Source organism: Plutella xylostella, chromosome 16 (genome assembly GCF_932276165.1).
Source record: "Plutella xylostella chromosome 16, ilPluXylo3.1, whole genome shotgun sequence".
Lineage (NCBI taxonomy): Eukaryota > Metazoa > Arthropoda > Insecta > Lepidoptera > Plutellidae > Plutella > Plutella xylostella.
This window is the reverse complement of record NC_063996.1, coordinates 7,987,557-8,013,663: the sequence shown is the minus strand read 5'-3', so window position 1 is coordinate 8,013,663 and position 26,107 is coordinate 7,987,557. Positions and strand designations below refer to the sequence as shown.

Below are 26,107 nucleotides of genomic sequence, written 5' to 3'. Positions count from 1 at the left end.
AAAAAACAGAACCAACACAAGACCATCTAACCATACATACCTGTGGCAAATACGCTAATCCCCCCAACATCAACCCGGATGCCTGTGATTGTACGTCCATCGAACGCACAGACAAAATAAAATATCTTGGAGTGATGTTGGACCACAAATTGTCTTGGAAACCCCATATTGAGGTACTCTCAAAAAGGGTGCGTAGACTGATGTATACCTTTAGGTGTCTTCGGAAGGTTGCCACACGAGACTTACTAAAATCAATATACCTTGCCCTATGTCAGTCAGTTGTGTCTTATTGCATAATAGCATGGGGCGGGGCCCCAAAAACCACCCTTATATCACTAGAAAGAGCACAAAGAGCTGTAATCAAAGTGATGTATTGCAAAAGATTCCGTTTTCCAACAACACAACTCTATGAAGAGACGAAACTTTTAACAGTAAGGCAACAATTTCTCAAATCACTTATATTATACTTTCATCGGAAATCTCTTCAAACTATTTACTCTAAAGAAAATGCAAGATTGAAAAAGTGGCTAACGCCTAAAACAAATACAGAATTTTACAAGCGTTTCTACAACTTTCTGGCTCCTTTTGTCTATACTAAAGTGGAGCAATCTCATTGCATATTTAAAAAAACACGCTTTGTCTGTAAAAAAAATTATTAACTCCTGGTTACTCACACTTAATTACGACGACACTGAAAAAGTCATTAAAGTAAATAAATAAATAATTTGCTGTTTTCAACAGTATGTAAGTATATAATATGCCCACTTAGTGATACCTTAATTATGGTCCCTCGATCCCAAGACTTAGTCGCAGGGCTAAGTGGGCTCTAATGTGAAAACATACACACACACACACACAATCACACACACACACACACACACACACACACAATCACACACACACACACACACACACACACACACACACACACACACACACACACACACACACACACACACAAACATACACACACCTGACACACATACACACAGCTCACACAAATACACACAGCTCACACACAACACTCACTATCATACATGATTTTGTTTTTATTTTTTTAACTTTTTATATTCTACTTTCATAAAATGTACCTACAAAGTTAAATGTTCAATAACTGTTTTTTTTTTTTTTTTTTTAATTTAATAATTAAGTATGTACCTACCAGATGTAATCTCATCAGATCTAAAGTATATCCCTAATTAGCAAGTAAGCATCTAACTTTTGTAATTTATATATGCTTCTAATAGGCACTTTTAAATTAGATAAATAATTAACGACGGGTCCTGGTCCTCATAGCACAGGGAATCCTAGTTTGAGGACCAAGGTTTCAACAATTTGTATGTGTCTTTGTTGGTTTTCAAATAAACGATTTTTTATTTATTATTTATTTATTTAGAAAACAGTTGATAAAAACTTTGCTATTACAATAATGCACTTGATTATAGCTTATGTAAGGCTTTACAAACAGGAGCTTTCCAGGACCGTCATAGGATTTTTTACAGGAAGCACGTGGCTCCGAGTTTCAGTATGTTGGGACATTGTGGCATGTGCGGCGAGTAATTTGATCCGCCGGTACCTACCCGCTGAGGGTAGGCAGGCCGATTCGGTGAAATTGAAGTTTCGTGTAACCTGCACCCGGGCCTGTGCTCCTGCGCTGGCTCGTGGCACCTGCATCGCAGCGTACACCCGGCCCTGCGCTCCTGCCCTGGCCACCGGTTCGTGCCACCTGCATCGCAGCATACACCCGGCCCTGTGCTCCTGCGCTGGCCGCCGTCTCGTGCCACCTACATCGCAGCGTACACCCGGTCCTGGCCCTGGCCACCGGTTTGTGGTACCTGCATCGCTGCATAGACCCAGCCATGCACTCCTGCCCTGGCGGCTGTACACCCGGTCCTGACCCTGGCCACCGTTTTGTGCCACCTGCATCGCAGCGTACACCCGGTCCTGGCCCTGGCCACCGGTTTGTACTACCTGCATCGCTGCATAGACCCAGCCATGTACTCCTGCCCTGGCGGCTGTGTTGTCCCACCTGCATCGCTGCGCACACCTGGCACTCCTGTTCTGGTTGCCAGATCCAAACGCCCCCTGTCTGGGAAGAGATTTTATGCTCAGCAGAACCGCCTGCACTATTGCTAGCACGGTCATCATCATCATCATCAGCCATCATTATGAGTGACTTATTTAGAAGGTATCGAGTAACGTGCGCTATTCATCAGTGATTTTGGCATATGCAGACGAACGTTTACTGCCAAGGTTGGTCATGTTAGCCATACAAGGGCACACCAACGAAGCCTGAGTAACCACCTGCAGTCGCCGTAGCCGCATCGGCATGGATGACGACAAATCGGGTAACGTGCACCGCTTCTAAAAGTGTTATAGCACTTCAATTTTATGCCTCCGCTGAGGTAGGGTATTCTATTAAAGCAGCTTTCTTCTGAGTGACCTGTAGACTGCTCCTGGGGATAGTTGTGCAATAATTTTTTTTTATTATTTTATTTCGATGTCTCTGCTGAAGAAACTGTCTAATGCAGCTTTTGTTCTAAACTGCCTAAAGATCATTGGACTGCTCATGGGAATGGTGACGCACGGTAAGTACAGGAGCGTTACTATATACTGATGAGAAACGAACGAACGAGAGCTGTCGTGCAATCGGCACGTTTAATACATACAAACAGATAGAGCGGCTCGCGCCGCAGTGCACTGAAAGTTCGTTTTTCGTCATATAAAGTGACCCCCCAGACACTATCTTAAGTGTCATGACACATCAGCAGATTCCAGCTTTGAGTCTTTTCTTTTCTCGGCTGTGAGCAAAGTGAATCCCACCGGCGAGTGTTCAACCTAAAAGCACTGAGCTAATTCCTGATTTCGTGAAAGTCGCTGTTGCTATACCATACCGCTTCACAAGTTACCGAATTTATTATGATCCTACTGTCGGGTGATCATGATCGGAGTGTCATCGCGGTTTCTGAGTGGCACCATATTAGCTGTCTTCGTTATGTCCCAGTGGATTGTGAGTGTGTATCCGAGCTCTTTGTTGAAAAATGCGTGAACCTCCTACGCAGCAGCTGTCTACTAGTTGTGTATCGAATAAATCGAGTAACGGTGCTCTTGCACGAGACGACTACCTTTTGGTAAAATTATAACTTCCACTATTCTGGGAACATGCATATACCTACTGTGTACTGTGTATCACATCACGTGTAGCCGCAGCCCTACTCAATGTACGGGGCTAGATAATAAACAATGGCAGTCGTCATTAAATTTCTATGAATTTCGAAGGTCATCATTTGGAGCACAATCCAAAGTGTGAAAGTACCTATTCATGCCTAAACGGCTTCTCTAATGAAAATGTATTTTAATTCGATTCTGGCGCAAACGTTTCATAACTATTTTTCTGCACTGTATCTGCTGAAACTACTTAGACTGACTGGTTAAGATGAAGACGTGCCGTTTTCACAATTCCATTTTGAGTAATCCTCAACTGTTTTAGGGATCTTTCAGTTAGTTATGTAACTAGTTACCAAGTAAAAAATTACTTGTGTCATGCTCGTACTCGCATCTCATTTAGGAGCTCTCTGGCCTCTAGCTGAATGCTAGAACTGGTATATATATCTACTAAGCTAGTACAGACAGAGTTATAACCGGGCAGCGGTGTCGTGGTAGCTGCTTGATTTATTAGAGTTTGCTGAAAACTTTCTAAATAAGTAATAATTATTAGTCATAATATTAACTCTTCGCAGTTCTTTCAGAATGCAATACCAGGTCGCTGAAGTAGGTAACCTTCCTTAGCTGGACAACAACAACAACAAGTAAAGAATGTCACAGTTATTCGCCGTTCCACTGTCATATCGATGTCCAAGGACTTTTTCTTGGGTATAGCTAACTACCTAAGTTTACCTATAGATAGCCGCAAGCTATCTGCTGTTGGCGAACTGTCAGTTCTGATTGATAAGTCAGGCTCGAGGTGGCTCGTCCAACTGTCCATGTTCCCGCCACCATGATTATTGCTTCCACAGATTAGAGAGTCTATGTTGGCTGTCGTTGCATCAGGTCTGATCAGGTACAACTAACATCTTTACGTAGTTTTATCTAGGTTGACTTAATGGTTTCAAAATCGAACCTACAACAATGTAAGTAGGTACCTACCTACGTACCTTTGAAGTTGCAACAAGGCGAAGCCTTAAGGTTTTGGCCGAGACCTGCCCGTAGTGTTGACGAACATACCTAAAGGTGACCTTGTTAATGTTTTTCATATGAAGTACTGAACATTTTACTTATCCTGGTGGCATGACTGATCATTTACTTACCCAGTTAAGACATGTTAGCCGGGTTTCATTTATCAAGTATTATAATTGTTATTGTTGTGTTAATCAATCTTTATTAATTGATGTCATCTACCAAGGAATGCTGCCAGAGCTCATAATATTCACACATGATGATACAGAATGATAGTAGCCCACAAAATCGGTGCAAAGGCTTATAAAATAACTTTCCTTCCTAGTAGGACTGCACAGGAACTCGTTAACCGCCGAGTTAGTTAGAATACAAAATTAGACTGTGTGTTACTTGTCAATCTAGAATATGAATATAGTGACCTGCATCATGTTTTGAAAAACTGAATACTTAGTTATCCGCCAGTGTCACAGCCTTCATCTAATCTTTTCCAGTAGCTAATGAGGCTGAGATATTTAGTAAAATTATCTTCCCTTCAAGCACCACTCCTCGTTCCAAGGACTAGATGCCGCGCCAGGTGTTGCAGGCCGTGTCGTCGTACAGGGCTGACTGAGCAGGTCCTCGAGGCTCCAGGGTCGGCTGCTGCATTTCTGAAGTCAGTCCAGAATTACATACCCTAGTCAGCATGTGCTGACCTGAGCCCCAGCGGCCTGGATCGATATTCTACATTTTACAGCTTTTAAATATTGTTGCAAAGTATTTCACTGGTTCCATCCATTCGGCTAGTGTATGTTAAAAATATTGCCTTGACAATAACAAGATTTTGATCAATAATTACTTATAAGTATTGCTTTCGAAGAGGCACTGTGTGTATCCATATGTATAAATACCTACATATATGTAGGTATAGGTACATACCTTCCATAACTTTCTGACAAGTCAGGAATAATAAGGAAGTACTTAAGTCTTAAGTATACTTATACCTTTCTTTTTAGTATATCTATTACCTAGAAATCTATGCATTATAAATTTATAGATTCAAATATTTATCTACTGATATACTCATCAGTAGCTTATGGGTCACAGTTGGTTTTCCCTCCACCATGCGATAATAAACACATCTCACAATGTTTAACTAGGTTTCAGATAGGCTCAGACTACATAATAGACGCATTTTTCCTGAAATAAAAATGACATATTATGTATCTAGCCTATCTGAAACCTAGTCATTTCTGCATGGTGATATTACAACTGAGGCGCGCGGGCGACTCACTCTATTTATATAGGCACCCGCACCTTGCAAATTAAAGGTGGAGAGAAAAATGGACTTTATTTAACTGTCACTGTGACCCTTATGATGCCGAACACGGAGAAAGTCGAAACGCCATATCTCACAATGTTTAACTAGGTTTCAGATAGGCTAGATACATAATATGTCATTTTTATTTCAGGAAAAATGCGTCTATTATCCTCAAAACATCCATCACACCTGAGGCTTGGAAAAACTCAGTAGTCACGATCCTACATAAAAAGGGTGACCAAGCAAAACTCGAGAACTACAGACCCATCAGCCTTCTATCGCAGGTATATAAATTGTACGCCAAAGTCATTTGTAACCGACTGTCTCGCTTGTTTGACGAATACCAACCTGTTGAACAAGCTGGCTTCCGGAGCGGATATTCCACCATCGACCACATCCACGCTGTCAAGCAACTGATGGAGAAATGTAGGGAATACAATCGGCCATTATGCTGCGCATTCGTCGACTATGAGAAGGCGTTTGACAGCATCGAGCACTGGGCCGTGTTCCAGTCTCTCCATCGTTGCAACATCGACAAGCGATACATTGACACGCTCCGGGAGTTATATGGATCCGCCACTATGCAGGTGCGCATGCATAACCTTACCAGCCCCGTTCAGATTAAACGGGGTGTTCGCCAAGGAGACACTCTCTCACCCAAGCTCTTCACAAATGTACTGGAAGATGTAATGAAAACTCTTAACTGGGATGAGAGAGGAGTCAACATAAATGGCAGACGCTTGTCGCACCTGCGGTTTGCTGATGACATCATCATTCTGGCTGAAGACGTTTCGGATCTACAGTGTATGCTCGCAGAACTGCATGAAGCATCCCTGAAGGTTGGCCTGAGGATGAATATGTCCAAGACTAAGGTCATGTCCAGCATTCCCACCGAAGTTTCCAACATTACTGTTGGAAACCATAAACTGGAGGTGGTGAATGAATACACTTACCTTGGACATTGTTTATTCTTTGGCCGAGAATCCCAGGTCAAAGAGATCACGAGGCGGATTCAACTGGGATGGGCCGCCTTTTCAAAACTTGATGATGTCCTGAAGTCTAAGATCCCACAATGCCTGAAGACCAAGGTGTTTAACCAATGTGTCTTACCCACACTAACATACGGTGCCGAAACATGGACGCTGACCAAGGAAACTGTGCACCGAATCAGAGTTGCACAGAGAGCTATGGAGCGAGCCATGTTAGGCATTTCGCTTAGAGACCGTATTCCCAACGTGGTGATCCGCAAAAGGACCAAAGTGTTCGACGTCGGTATGCGGGTCGCCGAACGAAAATGGGAGTGGGCGGGACACTTGGCTCGTCGGGAGGACGGAAGGTGGACAAAGGCGGTCACAGAATGGTGGCCTAGAGACGGACGAAGAGCGGTTGGCAGACCACCTGCTAGATGGGGGTAAGTAATACGAGGTATAAAAACGAATGGTATAACATTCACAAGGTATACGCCCATATTATATAAATTTATTAAGTATAACGATCACTCTGCATAACAAACGAAAGACATAATTACTAAATACATAATTTCGTAAAGAATAACGTTCAAAAAGTATAATTTCAATTGATATAACGATTAAAATGCATAACGTTCATAATATATAACGTTTATAAGATATAATCTACAAAGGATATAATTATCATAATGTATATGCACAAAAAGTTGTTTTTTTTATTCCCCATTCTATACTAGATTAATTAGATTGTCGTATCGTATTTTCATTATTATTGAGGTTATGTGGGAGAACGCTCCGCTCCGCTTCGCTGCGCTCCGCTTTGGTTTCGACGAACATGTGCACCTAACACGCTCCTCCTCGCTTTGCTCGTCGTCGCACCTATCTTTAGGTTTTGGTACTAGGGGTTTTGACATTATTATTAGTGATGGGCCGAATGTGGTTTCAACCGAAGTTCGGCTTCGGCCGAACATTCGGTTAAAATGAAAAGTTCGGCCGAAGTTCGGCCGAACATTCGGTATTTTTTTTGCTTTTGTAATTTACAGGGAAATGTACCCAAAATATTGAACAACATCATAAATAGTCGCTGAAATCTAAATACAACTGTTCTATAAATTTTAGTTTGTCAAGAGGGAAGTATACCTTCGCGATCCTAGCGGAATAGGTATGTAGGAAAACATTGGCTATCACTTGTGCACTTAGGCCCCAAGATTAATGCAGTTCGCTAGTGACAACAGGTACCTACTTTTCTTTCTTGGTGACATTTTAATTTCGGGAAAAAACTTTTTTTCAAGTAAATATAAGAAAATATAACTTAGTGGATTTCGTATCGCTTCAGCGTGATATTATATAGGTCAGTAAGTTCCAATTTTTATTTTTTAATGCATTGCTTTTTCAATACCACTAGTATACAACTCCACATATCGTACAAAATTCCAGACTCACAAAAATTACGTTATTTGCTATAGATTCAAACTTGTATGTACCTATTGAGGTATCTATAGAAAAAAGAAAAATATAAATCTAGTACTTGTGTCGTTAACATTCAAAAAAATCATGGATATTGGATAATATTTAGTAGGTAGTAGAAAAACATTTTCTCTTTTTTTCTGGGCGAGCCAGTGCTATACCTCCCTCTTAATTACGTAAGTATTTAACTTTACGTAAGTATTTCAAAGCGTTTCAAACAGTGGCCATGCATTACAGGTAGACACACCCGCAAACAAAAACGTTGCTGTCAAAATACCACAATGTATTTCCTACGAAATTGTAGAAATAGATGTGCCGAATACAACTCCACATATCGTACAAAATCGTCGTCCCCCCCCCGCGCAGCGACGATCCGAGTCGGACGTGTTTGTTTTGCTCCTACAGTTAAATATTAAAAACATTGTTTACAATTACCGATAGCGAAATTAAACTAAAACTTTATAATCAGTGTACGTAAATGCAACTTAATAAGTGCTCAGAAGTTGAAATTGTGTGCGATTAAGTGTTTTATAGCCGGCGCATTGTGCTTATCGTGAATTGGTGATTCATATTTTGTTTGGCTGCTATTTGCACGACTACCGCACGATTGGTAGCGCCTGCCGTCTTCGCATAGCAGTAAATACATCGGTGCTACACTGCTACCTGTCGAACTGTGAAAAATTTGAACTGTCATTAAGTACCTTCTACCTAAGTATTACTTGCTACTATTCTACTTGGAATCGTTGAACCTGTATAACTTTGGTTGATCCTATAAGCGCGAAAGATGTTGCGCACTCCTGAAAGGTCTAGCTCCGAATCTAACTTAACGGAGTTACCTATTAATGTGACTACGCCGATGAGGTTCGCTAACCTGCGTAACAAACGAAAGCGCCCAGAGGACTCTTCCGGTGATTTAAACGACTTTAAAACTGAGATGAAAGATATGCTATCTACATGGATGGCTCACCAAAAGAATGAAACAACTCAGATTTGCTCATCTTTAAAAAATATTGAAACATCGCTTACTTTTTTGTCTGCCCAATACGATGAGATGTTTAAAAAGATTGAAGAATTAGAACGAGAAAAAAAGAAAGATAAGGAACAGATTGTCTTCTTAGAGAATAAGATTGAAGATCTCCAAAAGTCACACCGCAAAAGTTCATTCGAACTGAAAAATGTACCCCGAGTTTCATCAGAAACAAAATCTAGCCTTGTAAATATGGTTACCAACTTGGCTACCTCGCTGAACGTGGATATTCACCCTGGAGAAATCAGTGACATCTACAGGTCTTCAAAAAAGGGAGAGGCGACGCCAATAGTGGTCGAACTAACCTCGTACATTAAAAAAACTAACCTATTACAAGCCGCAAAAAAATTCAACATTGCTAACAAGAGCAACAAAATCAATTCTACTCACCTCGGTATGAAAGGAAATAGTACGGCAGTGTATTTATCAGACCATCTGACGCAGAAAGGAAACAGACTCTATTACCTTGCACGAGAACTGGCTAAAGCTCAAAAGTATAGGTTCTGCTGGACATCTTTGGGTGACGTCCTAGTGAGGAAAGATGAAAACTCACCGATTATAAAAATCATTAATGAATCCCAAATTCAGAGACTATACCAGCAAGATAACATATGACTATCTCACTTAATCTCCACATTGTGTTATTTTTGTATCCAAACTATAATGTATTATCTATATTTATGCATCTTTTTTGTTACTGTAAGCGATAAGATTTATCTGTATCAAGCTGCGAGCTCAAGTAGTCCTGTAAAATTTTGCAATCAGACACAATTTGACACAATTAGTTTCACACAACTGTATGTTACACAACCATTTAAATGCTACATACACACTTTTATATACTTACCTACTGTGGAATTCATTAAATAAATACTAATTTAAAACATCATTTATCTGTATTACATTCTATGGATATTCTACTACAAACTAATTCAGAGTTAGATAAGACACAGATTGCCGTGGCAGTTACCTGTGCGCCAGAGGAATGCCATTCACATATCAAATCACCAGGTAATTTAACAGTCCTCACACAAAACATAAGGAGCATGTATAAAAACTTAGACACCTTTCGTGTGACATTACAGTCGCTACAAATCGATTGCGATATTTTAGTTTTAACGGAATGCCGACTTTCAAAATATAAACCAATACCCGTTCTCAACGACAACTATAATACCTACTATACAAAAAATACGCTAAATAAGTGTGACGGAGTAGTGCTTTACGTAAAGAAAAACCTTAACCATAGCGTCTCGGAGCCCAGTATAGTAAATGCGTCTTGCCTGCTTCTTACGTTGCCAGATACTATTATTATCGGCATTTACCGAACGCCGTCTATCAGAAATACTGATGAGTTTGTTTCCTCTCTATGTAAATTACTCGATAAGTATGACGGATGTAAAAACATAATAATTACTGGCGATATCAATATTGACATTAAACCTGAGAACCTGGACAGTAGAAGCTCAAACTACTTAACTTCTTTATCTTTTCATGGCATTCTTCCTGCCCATAGACTACTTACTCGAGACAAAATGTGTTACGATCACATGATGATTAAAACTTTCCACGAAGCTCAAGCGTTTGTCCTTACCAATGCTCCCACTGATCATAGTACAGTTCTATTAAACCTCTTATCACAACCCACACGGCGAAAATGTCAAAAGACTAAAATAACTATTAATTATGATAAAGTTTTAGATGAAATCAAACCTAACCTACCGGCAATACTAGAAATGACTGATCCAAACCAAGCAGCTGAGACTTTAGTCAACACAATTAGTATTGCCATAAAAAGTAATCAGCATTTAACTAACATACCCTCTCGGAAACGCTGCTTACAACCTTGGATCACTCCTGGCGTACTACGCTGCCTTCGAAATCGTGATAATCTACACAAAAAAGTTAAAAAAAATCCTGAAAATGAAATCATCAAAATTACTTATTCACGATATAGAAATTACTGTACTAAATTAGTAAGAAAACTCAAAATAAACTATGAAAGAGATAAACTCAATTCCGCAGCCAATAACCCAAAAACTTTATGGAACACAATTAAATCAATTTGTAGTATTAATAAACGCAAAACTAATGACACAAACACTCTTACAACGTTGTCTTCCTCACCTGTAGAGTCCGCTAACCTAATTAATAATCACTTCGCTGAAGTGGGCAAACAATTAGCTGAAATTCTGATGAAATCCCAACCCGAAATAGTAAACTCTTCTATGTATAAGGTCACATCCCCAGCTAACTCCTTCGTTCTCTTAAATACCGATGCATACGAAATCAACAACATTATCACAAATCTCCCTAACAGCTCTGCTCCTGGTTGGGATAACATCACTACAAAATTTATTAAATTATCTAAACATGTTCTTATACCTATTATCTGCCACATCTGTAATCTTTGCTTGGAGAATGGTGTATTCCCTTATATATTTAAAATGGCCGTCATTACTCCCATACATAAGGGTGGAAGCAGTGACGACGTCAACAACTACCGGCCTATATCAGTCCTTCCTGTTATGTCGAAAATTCTAGAAAAACTCATTAACAACCGTCTAAAAAAGTTCCTCACTGACAACAATCTGATATCTAAGAACCAATACGGCTTCAGAAGTGGTCTGTCTACAGAGGACGCTGTCTTAAACTTAACCGAAGAAGTTACCAAACATCTGGATGGTGGTGAAAAATGCGTTGGAGTCTTCTTAGATCTGGCCAAGGCATTTGATACCGTCGCTGTTTCCATCCTCCTAGACAAACTACTTACTTATGGTATAAGAGGAGTACCCCACTCATTGCTCAAGGATTACCTCACTGATCGTCATCAAAAGTTAAAACTCGGGGAATACGTTAGTCACACTTGTGACATATCTTTTGGAGTGCCTCAGGGTAGTGTGCTCGGACCTACCCTCTTCCTTATTTATGTGAATGATCTTTGTAATCTTGTCCTCCCAAACTGTCAAATTTACACATATGCAGATGATACAGCTCTTATTTTCCACTCCAAAACTTGGGAACACTTAAAAACTACAGCTGAAGAGAGTATATCTCTTGTTTCAAATTGGCTTAGAGCAAACCTCTTAACTCTCAACGTAAAAAAGACCAAATTCTTACCCTTTTCAATTCGTCAGAGTTCACTTCCACAAAATTTCCTATTAAAAGTCCACACATGTAACAACCCTCAATCAATCACCTGTGAGTGCGAAGAAATTGACAAAGTGCACCAATTTAAATACCTTGGTGTTATTATCGATCAGCACCTTACCTGGAATCCTCATATCAACTTGACCTCTGATCGATTGAGAAAGTTGATGTGGGTCTTTAAAAAACTGAGACAAGTGGCTAACGAGGAATTGCTTATATCTACGTACAAAGCCCTGGCTCACTCTGTACTAAGCTACTGTATCCCAGTATGGGGTGGTGCCGCAAAAACTCACCTAATTACTTTAGAAAGAGCACAAAGAGCTCTACTAAAAACTATATTATTTAAGCCAGTCCGTTTTCCTACTTTTGAACTGCATATGTCCTGCAAAATCCTAACCGTTCGTCAAACATACATCCTTAGATCACTGTTAAAAAAACACACCACTTTAGAATTTAACCAAAATTATACATTAAAGCGAAGACACGACATTGTTTGCCAAGTTGTTAAATGCAATAGTACATTTGCAAAAAAACAATTTCAAGCTCTCTCGTCGTCCCTCTACAATAAGATTAATAGAATAAGCCCAATTTATCCTCTAACTGTGTCTGAAGTCAAGCACAAATTAACACTACTTCTAATTACATTGAATTATGATAATACTGAGTCGCTACTTGTTACATGATTATTGCAGTTGTTAATTTTATTTTTCTATTTGCTTACAGTTTTACTAACCCAAAATAAATACCTACATTGTTTTAAGCTATTTTTAACATCTACCTACTAAATACCTATTGCTATGTAAAACAATAAGATTGCTTACTTTACTTTACTAAGCTATATTTCTTTATTTTAATTATATTTTGTTAAAAATGTTGAACCTACCATACCTACCCTATTGTTCAATTTTCACATTGTAAATGACTAGCAGGGATGGGCGGGGTACCCAGTATCACAGGTATCTCACCTAGTACAGGGGCCCTTGTCACTTGTAACATTTTGACGTGTATGTGTTGAACAATAAATTTTTTGAATTTTGAATTTTTTTTTTGAATGTTCGGCATTTTTAACCGAATTTCGGCCGAATACCGAAGTTCGGTTAAACCTGCCGAAGTTCGGTTGAACCGAATGTTTACCGAATTTCGGCCCATCTCTAATTATTATTATTATTGCCGCTATGTGGGGAGACGCTCCGCTCCGCTTCGCTGCGCTCCGCTTTGGTTTCGACGAACATGTGCACCTAACACGCTCCTCCTCGCTTTGCTCGTCGTCGCACCTATCTTTAGGTTTTGGTAGTAAGGGTTTTGACATTATTATTATTATTATTGCCGCTATGAGGGGAGACGCTCCGCTCCGCTTCGCTGCGCTCCGCTTTGGTTTCGACGAACATGTGCACCTAACACGCTCCTCCTCGCTTTGCTCGTCGTCGCACCTATCTTTAGGTTTTGGTACTAGGGGTTTTGACATTATTATTATTATTGCCGCTATGTGGGGAGACGCTCCGCTCCGCTTCGCTGCGCTCCGCTTTGGTTTCGACGAACATGTGCACCTAACACGCTCCTCCTCGCTTTGCTCGTCGTCGCACCTATCTTTAGGTTTTGGTAGTAAGGGTTTTGACATTATTATTATTATTATTGCCGCTATGTGGGGAGACGCTCCGCTCCGCTTCGCTGCGCTCCGCTTTGGTTTCGACGAACATGTGCACCTAACACGCTCCTCCTCGCTTTGCTCGTCGTCGCACCTATCTTTAGGTTTTGGTACTAGGGGTTTTGACATTATTATTATTATTGCCGCTATGTGGGGAGACGCTCCGCTCCGCTTCGCTGCGCTCCGCTTTGGTTTCGACGAACATGTGCACCTAACACGCTCCTCCTCGCTTTGCTCGTCGTCGCACCTATGTTTAGGTTTTGGTAGTAAGGGTTTTGACATTATTATTATTATTGCCGCTATGTGGGGAGACGCTCCGCTCCGCTTCGCTGCGCTCCGCTTTGGTTTCGACGAACATGTGCACCTAACACGCTCCTCCTCGCTTTGCTCGTCGTCGCACCTATCTTTAGGTTTTGGGTTTGACGGTGTTGGATAATTTAACACAGATTATATTATATGTTAGTTTTTTTTATGAACTTTATACTAAATGATAGTATATATTTTAAACGATATACGTAATGTATGTTATACGAATTGATATTAGTCCTCGTGAGTGTTAGTTATTTTGTTATTATATCAAATGTACGTTATACCAATTGAATCTTATACCTTATGAAAATATAGATTTTGTTGTTATACGTAACGTTCATTATATGTTGTGAACGTTATTAATGTGAAATTATACATTTCGTTTTTATACGTCGCAATACGCACCCGCTAGATGGTCCGATGACATCTGCAAGGTTGCAGGGAAGCAGTGGATCAGAGCGGCACAGGACCGGAAGAATTGGCGTACAAATAAGGAGGCCTATACCCAACAGTGGGCGATAGAAGGCTGATGATGATGATGATGAGCATAGAATAACATGGTAAGTATTGGTATTAGGTAAAGTTACTGCAACAGTCTACTTTGTTTATGTATCTAACTACTTAGGTACACCAATAAAATAATAATACCTATTAGGCTCCCATTAGGGCAGCGTTTACATAATCATAGAAGAACGACAATTTATCAAGATATCAAGTGGAAACTTAAGTTACTTTGACGATAAATCTTTATGCAGATTTTTAAAACATAAAGTAGGCCATGTCAAGTAGGCTGGGAACAGGTAGATTTCGTATATAGATATTCGAGATTACTACCTACAACATTAACAATGTTATTCAAGATATTTAAATTTAATCCAATATATTGAATAAATGTAACAGCTGGTTATACTTAGTTACTTCGGCATTGAGGTAAGGATAACTAGGAATTAATTTATGACAAAGCTTTATTGTGTGCTTTTATTCCAAGGAAGTAGTGTGCGTTATAATAATATTAATATTATGTCTCAATTAATTTACAAAGTAAGGTCGGCCTTTCAGCTGGCTCTCATTTTAGATTATCATAAATAAGAAGCTTCTCCAATGAGCCTTAAATGTATTTTTTCAGAAATAGTTACTTTATTTTATCTAATTTTATCTTTACTAAATCTCCGACACTAGCGGCCGCTACACGGCATCGTTATCGGCGTCGATAAACTCTTGTAATGCGCGTTCCACCAATTACAGCGTGTTTATGGCGAAACGCGAAACAATTACGTTTATCTACGTCGATAACGAAGGTTTGTAGCGGCAACAGCAGGAGATCCAATATAACCCCACACATATAATAAATTGTGTCTTTTTATTCACTTATTTAAAATAAAAACCACGTACTTGTCAGCGACGACGCCCAGCACGACACCCACGACGGTGAAGACGGCCATGAAGGCCGGCCCCGCCAGCACCTGGTACTCCAGCCCGAGCCCGTTGTAGCCCCACTCACAGTACGTGGCGTTCTGGTAGATGAGGCTCGTGCAGCTGCGGGGGGAGATATGGGGTTAGATAGGACTAGTGAAGTCAACGACAATAAAGTGCGGTTAGATAAGACTATAGGCCACTCCTGGCTTTACCATCTATTCTATTCTTAGGGGGGAGTGAAGCTCCTGTAGGTATGCGGCTCCTCTATACATAGGATATACGTGGAGTGGAACCTTTATACATATCGCCCTAATTTCAGCTCAGCCAGCCTACCCCCGTGTAAGTTGGAGCAGCAATCCTGAAAGCTGAGGTATGCTCTCTGTAAGTTCATGAATAGAATTTTGTTTCTGTAGTAGATTCATTAGCTAACCTTTTCTATTGAGGCGTAATTTTTGGTTCTCTGGAACTTTGTCATTGCATGGAAATGGTAGAACAGAAATATACGGCTACCCACTGCGGAGGTAGAGGGTTTGTGTAGGCCGGTAGAGGCTGGTTGAGGAAGGCTGCTGATGATGATCATGAAGATGAGACTTTCGAGTCGCTTTACAATGGCAGATACCGGCACAATGATGTTGTACAGAACAGGGGTGGCTTATTAAAAAAAATGGTTTCTTTAATTGAATGTACCTTATGATTAGGTTGTCATACCTACGTTTGATTCAAGTATAGAAAGCAAAATACCAACTGTATCTACCGAGACAAATTACCCTCGAATAGGTATTCCAATTACCTAGGTAAATTACAAATTAGTTCAAGCAGTCAAGCAGTCTACAAAACGTAAACGACTTATATCTAGATGCCTACAACAAATTAACGAAAGCTTGCAAAAACACTGATAGTACCCAGCTTATAGTTACACGAGGCTTGCTTCCAAGGGCAGATTTGAATCAAGGCTGACTGGATAATATTCAGATTACTCAGTGATCAGTCAATTACAACAACAGTCAGATACAAGACATAAGAATTTAGTCTTTGTATCATCGGTCAAAATCACAACCCTCCTAATACAATGCTGGTTATGAGTTTTTGTGATCTAAGTTCTACAATGATTAAAGTGGTTCCTATATTACCTACATAAGTGACCAACCCTTATTGTAAGTTATACTTACATATTATTATAGCTATTAGTATGCGTGGGCAATATGTTTTTTTACGATGATATAATAGAAATACCTACGTTTAAGTATTTTCCTTCTACTACTATTCAGAACAGCTACAAACTAGGGACCTCACTTGTAAGTTAAAAACAAACAAACAAAAATTCTCACATTGTACTAATGTACTCCCTTGCGGGCTAGGCAGAGGTACCTACATTGCTGCACCCACTTTTCGCCAGTGTTATGTTGGTTAAACTAAACCTATGCCCGTGAGGCCCAAGCCGCCCAAATGATTGCTATAGGATCGTTTCGTTAATCAGAATAGTGAGCTGATTTATGCGGAGGTACAGGGGATTATCTGCGTCATTGTTATTGATAGAAGATGAAGTTATTTATAACTACGGAAGTTGCTCAAATCAATAACATTAAAACACAACATTTCCTTTTAAGCTTTCCGACTAGTGATGGAAATTTAAACTGAATTTATTCAAATTTGTGTAATATTTTGGAATTTTAAACAGTTATTAATTTATTAAACTTGGGATTTTGGCACTAGGTAAATACCTAGGTTGTGTACCTATATGGCTATGTAAAAATCGTAACTTCCTCAATATGATTATAAATAAATAAATAAATAAATATGTGGGGACATCTCACACACGGCCATCCGACCCCAAGCTAGGCAGAACCTGTGTTATGGGTGTCGGACAGCTGATATATCTACACAAATACATAGATAGATAGATACTAAATATAAATATAAATATCAACACCCAAGACCCGAGAACAAATATCTGTGTTTAAACAAATATCCGCCCCAGCCGGGAATCGAACCCGGGACCTTCGGCTCAGTAGTCAGGGTCACTAACCACTACGCCATTCGGCCGTCTATATAATAACTATAATAACTATATAGGTACCTTTAGCTTTATGAACCAATCATATGCTTTATTATTCCTCGAAGTTGAATCAATAATTAAAATACTTAATATGTTAAAATCATTTACATAAACATAATCCTGAGTTACTAGGTCACATACAGGTTTTATCGATTGGCATAAACGGTTTATTTTAATAAATATCTTGGTATGTAGGTACTCGCCGACATAATATTGCATACGTTTAATTACACATCCTGTGTCCTAGCTACTAGCTGTTTCGTTTTCGTCAGATAAAATATGGCTATGAATAATCGAGGTAATCTAATCCTAAAAAATCAAAATGGAAATCCGTTAAGCAGTTTGGGTGCTTCGCTACCACAGACAGATAGTCACACCATGTACACAGATATAAAGACACGTTAAACTTATAACAACCCCGGTTTTTCCGTCGAGGGACAAAGAGTGGATAGTGTTGACACCCTGACTACACCTACCGAGCCGAGTGGCAGAGACAGTATCCTCGGCTAAGTAGTTGAGTACTCAGTCAATTGCTAGCCGTTCATTGGTCGCGGATCGGCCGAGGATACTGTCTCCGCCACTCCGCTCGGTAGGTGTAACAAGGTATGCGGATTTGATTTGACCACGCACGCGGGATTGCCCCGCAATACAATCCGTATGCTGTTAAAAACAGCCATACTGAGGGTAGGCATAGCATAAAGTCATCATAACAAACAACTCACACATCGCTAGAGTTGACTTTCTCGCAGACTGTAGGCAACTCCGCCAGCGTGAGGTGTGTGGCGTTCAGCATGCACGCTTTGTCACCGTAGTGTAGGTCGTCAGCTGTCACCTTTGATGTTGTGCCTGAAACAAGATGGCGGATTTACTTCTGGAATCTAACCTGTATTTAGTACTTAGCAATAAAAACGTAACATGTTGTGTGAAACTCTACACTTAAGTTAGAAAACATAATTAATTTTTATAAACACTAAATTTAGTACCTACCTACCGGCCCAACGAACGGCCAACGAACGCCCAACGATGGATATTTATCATACATAATACAGGGCAGATTGCAGCAACGAAGGTCAACGAAACCCATTCGTCTGTACGCAGCTTTATGCGTTTACCAACACATATTGCGATTTCTTTATTATAACTATTTAGTATAGAATAGTGCAAGCTAATGCAGATTAACTGAACAGTACCTCATCGAAAGTATGGTGATTGTAGAAATCTCACTATCATGCAAATTCGTCATGAATTATTACAGACTCAATTAAGCAGTTCATCCCTGGTGTGTGATAAACTACCGGATTCCGACGAAATTGAAGGGTTCAAGCTTAGATTAACGATATACTCACAAGATGGTGGGTCACATACAAAAACAAAGCAAAATCCGCATTTTGTTTAGGTACTGTCAAACCGTTATAAGTTCAAACTATTGAATTAACAATGAATAAAGTCACAAATTTTCAAATATAACACAGTGGGGTGTTATAATTTGTCTAGACGTTACTTTTACACTGACAGTCCATCTTGTTCGTATATCGTTAATCTAAGGTTTCATGATTAAGGCCTAATTTCACACCATTCGGTTAGGTTAAAAATACCTCGGTTTGGTTACATTTTGGACCGTTAAGGTTAGTGAGTGTCCCACCATGCTAAATCACGGGGTTAACTCCCTTGATCGGGTGATAAACTTGATTGCTGCTGTGGGGTTCCGCTAAGACTTGGTTAAGACCAGTAACCAGGCAACGGGTTGTTTACTTGTCACTCATTCTGTGAAGATTTAAGATGGAAAAATGAACAGAGCCTTTGATAAACAATATACGAACTAGATGTTGTGTGACATAAAAAATGAAGCGAAATACTGTCTGGGTTTTATATAATGCCAAACCGAGATAAAAGTTTAAATTTAATGTCCTAACCTAACTTGGAACCGCAATATAGAAACACAAATTGATGGCCCTACCTGGAAATCGAACCCGGGATCCCTGGGTGATGAAGCTGAGCTTCTACCACTAAACCACAGAGGTAGATTCAAGAAGTTAAACCTAATGACTTAATGAGAACTATTGAATTAAGTGAAAAATCTTCTAACAAAATATTTTAAAATAAGACCTTACTTAGAAATTGATATGTTATTTCCCGAGAAGTTTCTTTTGCACCGACACTCCATCTTGTTCGTTGTATTGTTTTTCAAAGGGCATGGCGTAATAATATTATTTTCAATGACGGATGTCAAAAAACAACCTCGGTAAAAATAGTAACCATGGCAACCTCAAAACCAAAAAGTTTGGTTGTTTGAGGTTGTTTGAAATCACAGAGACATAGACAACAAATTTCAATGCATATGACAGAATATTGAGTGAAGTGTGAGGGAAATGAGTGAATGATACACATAATGCTGGATTTATGAATGCTCTGTTAGATTTTCGTCGTGGGACTCATACAGTTAACAAGGGTAATAATCCTTAAACGCGTCGTCAGCAAATCCGTTATTGAGACTGTAACTAACAGAATCATGAGAAACCAGGTCTAAGGCCTAATTTCACACCATTCGGTTAGGTTAAAAATACCTCGGTTTGGTTACATGTTGGACCGTTAAGGTTAGTGAGTGTCCCACCATGCTAAATCACGGGGTTAACTCCCTTGATCGGGTGATAAACTTGATTGCTGCTGTGGGGTTCCGCTAAGACTTGGTTAAGACCGGTAACCAGGCAACGGGTTGTTTACTTGTCACTCATTATGTCAAGATTCAAGATGGAAAAATGAACAGAGCCTTTTATAAACAATATACGAACTAGATGTGTGACATAAAAAATGAAGCGAGATACTGTCTGGGTTTTATATAATGTCAAACCGAGATAAAAGTGTAAATTTAATGTCCTAACCTAACTTGGAACCGCAATATAGAAACACAAATTTATGGCCCTACCTGGAAATCGAACCCGGGATCCCTGGGTGATGAAGCTGAGCTTTTACCACTAGACCACAGAGGTAGATTCAAGAAGTTAAACCTAATGACTTAATGAGAACTATTGAATTAAGTGAAAAATCTTCTAACAAAATATTTTAAAATAAGACCTTACTTAGAAATTGATATGTTATTTCCCGAGAAGTTTCTTTTGCACTGACACTCCATCTTGTTCGTTGTATTGTTTTTCAAAGGGCATGGCGTAATAATATTATTTTCAATGACGGATGTCAAAAAACAACCTCGGTAGAAATAGTAACCATGGCAACCTCAAAACCAAAAAGTTTGGTTGTTTGAGGTTGTTTGAAATCACAGAGACATAGACAACAAATTTCAATGAATATGACAGAATATTGAGTGAAGTGTGAGGGAAATGAGTGAATGATACACATAATGCTGGATTTATGAATGGTCTGTTAGATTTTCGTCGTGGGACTCATCCAGTTAACAAGGGTAATAATCCTTAAACGCGTCGTCAGCAAATCCGTTATTGAGACTGTAACTAACAGAATCATGAGAAACCAGGTCTAAATCTGCTTCCCACTGATCCCGTTACGTGGTTAAACAAAGTAAATATAATATGTTACGTAAACCTTTATTAGATGAACCGATTCATGATTAAAGGATTTCAACCAGTGATTATCGCCTAAGGCGGATAAATACAGGATGGAAATTTTATCATTAAAATTCCCGTCACCGGGTCAAAAACCCGATATTTTACAGTGTACCTATGTATTCCTAACACTAAACAACTTTAATTATGAAAGCAAAATTGAGATGACAAAAAAACAGGTCTTCTATGGGTACCTACAAACTTACATTTTGGCTGATTAGGTATTGCGGGTTTAATAAAACAGCTGTAACTTGCGTTCCTAAGCGTTCCATGAGCAACCATATTAAATTATGCTCATCCCACCATTAAAAATGGTCATTATTTCGGGTTTTAAGAAGTCCACTCATAAATGTTCATCTTGTATAAAGACTAATGTTTATTTTGGCACCGGTATTGATTCATTAAAATTACGATGGTTTAAATAAACATAGGTTTATTGCGTTTAATACTTTATTTAAGTTACGGTTAAGTAATATCATATTATAATAATCAAAAATAATATCATAATATTAATCGCTGTAAATGTAAAAATATATTAAGTACTTAGTTATGTACTTACCTATAAGTACATGTACAAGTACTTATTTATAGTGAGGTAACTGAAAATCAGTGGTTTGTCCCTAGGGGCAAACATATGCGCTGAGTTGCTTCCCTTTTGGTCTGCTTCAACACACACATTTCCATAATTTGTGTACATAACTGTACTTATCTAATTTGTTGTAACTACTTATATGTGTTATATTTAAGTGGAACAAATAAACGATTTGTCTATCTACCTATCTATCTATCTTATAGATACTTACCTCTACCATTCAAAATTTATAAAAAATATATCAAACACAGCTAATTAGAATGATACAACCGTATCTTAAACGTTGATCAGTAAAAAGACGTGCAAATTATTTACTTAACTAACTAGTTACATATCCATTTACAATGATTTCGCACTTAGATCGAGGTCACTTAATGACGCGATAACTTTTTGCCTCAATTTAGTAATCGACCTTGACAATGAACTGCCTCGACCCTTTAATTAATCCGAGATTAAAGTAGAATTAAAACAAAAAACGGTGAAACTAGTCGGTTGAATAATTTAACTGAATTAAATTCTGATGGTCCTTAATCTGTAGTAATGAAAATCATAATTAGTTTTTGTCATAACTAATGTAAACCTAAATTAATTAACCTAAGTTAATGAATGGTTCAATTGGTTTCGGATGGTCACTAATAAAAATTCACTCTGAATATAATAGGCACAATAAGTGGATTGTTTTTTTATTAGATTTTGCGCATTTATTACTCATTGATCATCCAAGTACCTACCATGACTCAAAAACATGTCAGTTACTAAACCAGTATCCTCCTACTTACAGTAACAGGTTATGGTTGGAATGCGGAAATACAATTACAGATATTATATTACGAGTATTTATAAAGAAACATAACTAAAATATTAGTTAAGTCAAGTTTTTTTATTTATTTTTAAGATGACATTTCTTAGATGGCATATGCCTATAGGACTAACTACCCTACCCTACTACTACTACGGTGTATGTATACAGGCTAGTAAAGTATACTACGACCGAATGGCGTAGTGGTTAGTGACCCTGACTACTGAGCCGATGGTCCCGGGTTCGATTCCCGGCTGGGGCAGATATTTGTTTAAACACAGATATTTGTTCTCGGGTCTTGGATGTGCCCGTAAAATGGCAATAGGCCCGCCCCCTATTACATTGGGACTAACATAACACTCTGGCGAAAAGTGGGTGCAGCAATGCCCCTCTGCCTACCCCGCAAGGGAGTACAAGGCGTGAGTGCGTGTTTTTTTTTTTTTTTTTAAAGTATACTAAGCTGAAAGGAGGTAACTCAGGGGGTCACTCTAATAACTTTTGTTTTTCTACATTTGGCAATTTGTGAAAAATACTTTTCCATAGTAAAAATGATCTGACCATCAGAGTTTTTATGAAACAGCTAAGTAATTAAATTTTCGCTAGTGTTCAGAACGACCCCTGTGTCACCCCTTTCGGCTCACTATACCTGCCAGTTTTGAACCCCCTGTATAAAGTCTTATTTCAGACATTCCCTACATAAAAACTGAACTCACCAATCAGGTAGTGTCCTAGTTCTCCCAATACCAGTTTTCCAACCCCCTGTATACTATGCTTCTTTCAGACTTTCCCAACATAAAAAAAAAACTGAACTCACCAATCAGGTAGTGTCCGAGCTCTCCCAGGATGTACCCCACGGAGACCAGCCCCAGGACGTACCAGTTGTAGTAGCCCGACAGCCGCTGCCACACGCCGCTTTGAAACATGGTGGATCTGTGGGCAAGGGAGACAAGGGGTTAGTTAGAGCATCAATCACCTCGTACTACGCCACTGCCATGGTCACCCAGCTCAAGAGCGGCATCCAGCTGAGACTGGTACCGAGAGAAGACGGCGGACAGAAATTCAAGACCAATTAGAACAGGATCATCATCACGACCCATCCCGTCCCCACCCCACTGCTGGGGCACGGGACTCCCTTCCAATGAAGAAAGGGTTTTAGTCCTAGTTCACGCTGGCTTAGTGCGGGTTGGTGGACCCCAACGTCCCCAACACAAAGCTTGTGCTGAGAGAGTTGTCGGGTGCGAAACCCGAATTTCAGATGTTATCAAACTGTACCTAGGCCAACTGACTAAGCTTAACGACTGCTGCCGATACAGCAACTGGGATCCCCGTGAAAACACTAGAGGAAACAAACACTAGACAGTTAGAGCATCGGTTATTTTTCTTGTTTTACAGACTAGGTACTACAGGGGGCCTAACCGATATAGAGCGGTGGTAGCTCAGTCGGGTAAGCGCCCGCTTCTCACGCAAGAGATGCGGGTTCGATCCCGGCGCTGACCAATGAGTTCTTTTAACTTAAGTACAATGTATACCATCGCTCTTACGGTGAAGGAAAACATCGTGAGGAAACCTGCATATCTAGATTTAGCACATCTAGATATGTGAACCCACCAACCCGCAGTGGACCAGCGTGGTGGGAAATGGTCCAAGCTTAGGAAGGCAGTTTAGACCTTGGGGATATGCACAAAGGTTCCACTCGAGAGAGCCAGGTGCAGGTACCCCCACAGAGAATAGAATAGAATAGAATAGAATAGGGGGCCTAACCCGAAATGGCTTGTTCCGCATTTTTCCATTATTTAAGAAGGTTACACAAAAAAGAAATGATATTAATATTTTATAAGGTAAAAAAAAACTATAAGTTACTGAAGTAGATCAGTACCACTCTGTGTCTTGCACAGATTATGAGATTCGCTTCGGAGAGATTTAACAAAGACGCGAACAAACGCAAAAGCAACGAAGCAAAACTATAATAAGTACCTATACCTATAGTTATTTCCCTTGAACTTGACCCGGCTAGCAGCTGTCTAGTCGTACAGAGTGTTGACTCTAGTGCTAAGAGTCCCAGGTTTGAATTCCGGCCGAGGAAGATATTTACACATACTTACGGTTTTAAAAAGTGTTCAATAATGATAATATTTTTTTTTAAAAACATTAAAATACACACCGAATTAGCTCTGATTAAATCAGACAACGGTCACTTTAAACAGCTACCATAAAGATAAATTAAATCTAAAGCATATATATGTTTATTTAGCGACGTGTTAAATATTATATTATGCACTTATGCTAGATCAAATACCGTGTAAACTCCTGTTAAACATGGTCTCTAAGATTAGTTTAACAAAGGGGATATATTTGAATGCATAACTAAATCAAAATTATGCAAACTATTTCAGTACTGTCACAAATAAACTGTGCAGTGTGCATTGTAATTTAAATTGTTGCACTTTGAAAGAAACCCAGTGCCTGTGCAGCTAAAAATATTCGCATGGCAAAACTTAAATACTTGAGAAAATCGCTTTAAGCGATAAGACCGCCATTTTTGTACATAGTTTATAGTATTTAAGTTATGTAAGTTTCTTTTATGTGTGTGTGTACAAATAAAGAATATTCTATCTATCTAGTTACTAATTTGCACACTAAATATACAAATTGTATCAAAAATAATCTAATATTTGTACTACTTGCAACTCTATGCCACTTAAGCGAGTAGTGTGAGAGGGCCAAAAGTGCCCAAAAGTGGATGAGTGTTATTTCATGCCCACTTCTATTTTCTTCTTTTAGATTATAAGCAACAACATTTAGGAAGGGCACAACACAGTAGATGTTTTATTTACTTAAATATAACAAAACATTTTAAATGACTATCTTAAACAAAAAGTCATTAATATATGTATGCCAGGGGCTTCTTATAACCAAATTGTAGATAGAATTTTGTCAGGACAATACAGTGCAAACACTACATTAGTATTGTTAATTGGAAACAGCTTAGATGTGACAGAAAATGACTTAATAAGATGCTATGACGCCCTTTCTACCATGGAAATCAAGAAAACGATAATCTGTGCCTTTCCCTATTCCGCTTCACGGTCTCATAAGCAGAACACTCAGATACATGAGTTAAATATGTTGATATTTAACATGACATTTGGTCATAGGGAACAGATGATGTATTTCGATACAAATAAATTTATTCACAATTTTATTTTGACCAAGAGTACATTATTTGTACCTAAGTTTTATAAGCGACAGATAGCTAAATTGTTAGCTTACAATATTTATGACCCTGTTATAAGTAGTATAACAGAAGTAGGACCAACTGATACGATAGTTAGTAGTAATACTAATGTAAATTTAAACTGCCAGGCACGACAAGAGATGAGCAACTGAGAGTTGTACACCAGAATATTCAGGGGCTTTCTCGCAAACTTCTAATGCTAGAGTTATTTTTAGAACAATACGACATAGACATAATTTGTATTACTGAGCATCACCTTAAAAATGATGATATGAATTTTAATTTAAAAAATTACAATGTTATTAGCTCATTTAATAGGAAATCGTTAGACAAAGGAGGATCATTAATATTTGTAAAGAAAAATTTAAAATGTAAGGATAGGAAAGATATTGTAA

General features: G+C 39.0%; 1 protein-coding gene across 2 annotated transcripts in view; it reads right to left on the bottom strand.

Annotated features, from left to right (window-relative positions):
• LOC105386457 (putative metabolite transport protein HI_1104) overlaps positions 1–26,107 on the bottom strand; it is a 70,026-nt gene that overhangs the window by 18,043 nt on the left and 25,876 nt on the right. For both annotated transcript variants that reach the window (XM_048626425.1, XM_011557018.3), the window contains exons 2-4: positions 23,292–23,407; positions 18,234–18,357; positions 15,432–15,575 (exon numbers count right to left, since the gene is read on the bottom strand). In XM_048626425.1, coding sequence (XP_048482382.1) covers positions 15,432–15,575; positions 18,234–18,357; positions 23,292–23,400 — 377 coding nt within the window. In that variant the 5' untranslated portion in view covers positions 23,401–23,407. The remainder of the gene's footprint in view (positions 1–15,431; positions 15,576–18,233; positions 18,358–23,291; positions 23,408–26,107) is intronic.